Below are 1,170 nucleotides of genomic sequence, written 5' to 3'. Positions count from 1 at the left end.
TTCTCAAAAGATCCTGTGTTAATAATTACCCATTGCAATCAATTTTGATTTCTAAAGATCCTCTTCTTTATCTTGTTATTGAAACAGTGTGGCCTTGGCCTAAATCATAAATACTAAACAATGAGTTGGACAACAAAACCATGTGATTTTTCATCTGCTATTGTCAATCAACAGTGCAACAAATGCCTCTTCACTACTGAAAGTTTTTAAGTGTGAATGGCATAAATGGACACAGGGTTTGCATCTGGGGTATGTTATAGTCATTGTGGATAGGCACCATCCATTTTTATAAATTTGATCCATCCTTTGTTCCATGTATGAGAATAACTGTAGGTCCTAACTCCTATTGTTGTTGAACTTATATGAGCTAAAGTAATAAATCATGTAAATTAGTTGGAAGACAGGACCCATGTGGTGATTGATATGTCTTTCTCTTAGCAGATGCCTGGCCCAAATGGCTCTTCACCACAACTCATGAGATATTATGACTTGCCAAAGGCTTATATAAACATGTTTTGAGAAGTTGCCACCACCACAACTCAACACAAAACAAGAAAACTACTCAAAGCTTTTCTGTGCTTTCAGGCTATTCATTTGCTCATCTTAATTGAAAGATCATGGCTATTCGTGTTCCTCGTATAATCAAGAAGTCTTCAACATCCTTGGATGTTCCCAAGGGCCATTTTGCTGTTTATGTTGGGGAGAAGCAGAAAAACAGGTTTGTGATACCGATATCATACTTGAGCCAGCCTTCATTTCAAGACTTGCTAAGTCGAGCAGAGGAAGAATTTGGTTTCGATCATCCAATGGGTGGTGTTACAATTCCCTGCTCAGAGGACATCTTCATTGGCATCACTTCTAAATTTAGGATTTAGGAATATAGTTGAGATCATTTTTTCTATTATTAGATCTCAATTTTGTATACAGAAGCAGGAGATCCGTCTTGTACAGTTGATTAGTTAGAACTTAGAAGCTACGTGAAGCTTAGCGCCAGAAAAGATTGGTGCTTTTTGACTCGAAAAGACTAATTCAATGAATACTGATATAACATTTCTTGAATATTATTTGCAAATCAACATTCATTGTGCAAATATTTTTTTTTCTTAGTTAAATCCATGTCCAAACACAATATCGACTTTCAGATACTCGCCTTTTCAACTTCAACCAGTT

General features: G+C 36.1%; 1 protein-coding gene across 1 annotated transcript; it reads left to right on the top strand.

Moving 5' to 3' along the window:
- The first annotated feature begins 397 nt into the window (after positions 1–397).
- Positions 398–1,059, top strand: LOC107880029 (auxin-induced protein 15A). Its single transcript, XM_047402323.1, has one exon. It carries the CDS (start codon positions 618–620, stop codon positions 873–875), a length of 258 nt encoding a protein of 85 aa, XP_047258279.1. The 5' UTR covers positions 398–617; the 3' UTR covers positions 876–1,059.
- Positions 1,060–1,170: the final 111 nt, after the last annotated feature.

Source organism: Capsicum annuum, unplaced genomic scaffold, assembly GCF_002878395.1.
Source record: "Capsicum annuum cultivar UCD-10X-F1 unplaced genomic scaffold, UCD10Xv1.1 ctg1899, whole genome shotgun sequence".
Lineage (NCBI taxonomy): Eukaryota > Viridiplantae > Streptophyta > Magnoliopsida > Solanales > Solanaceae > Capsicum > Capsicum annuum.
This window is presented reverse-complemented; position numbering and strand designations above follow the sequence as displayed.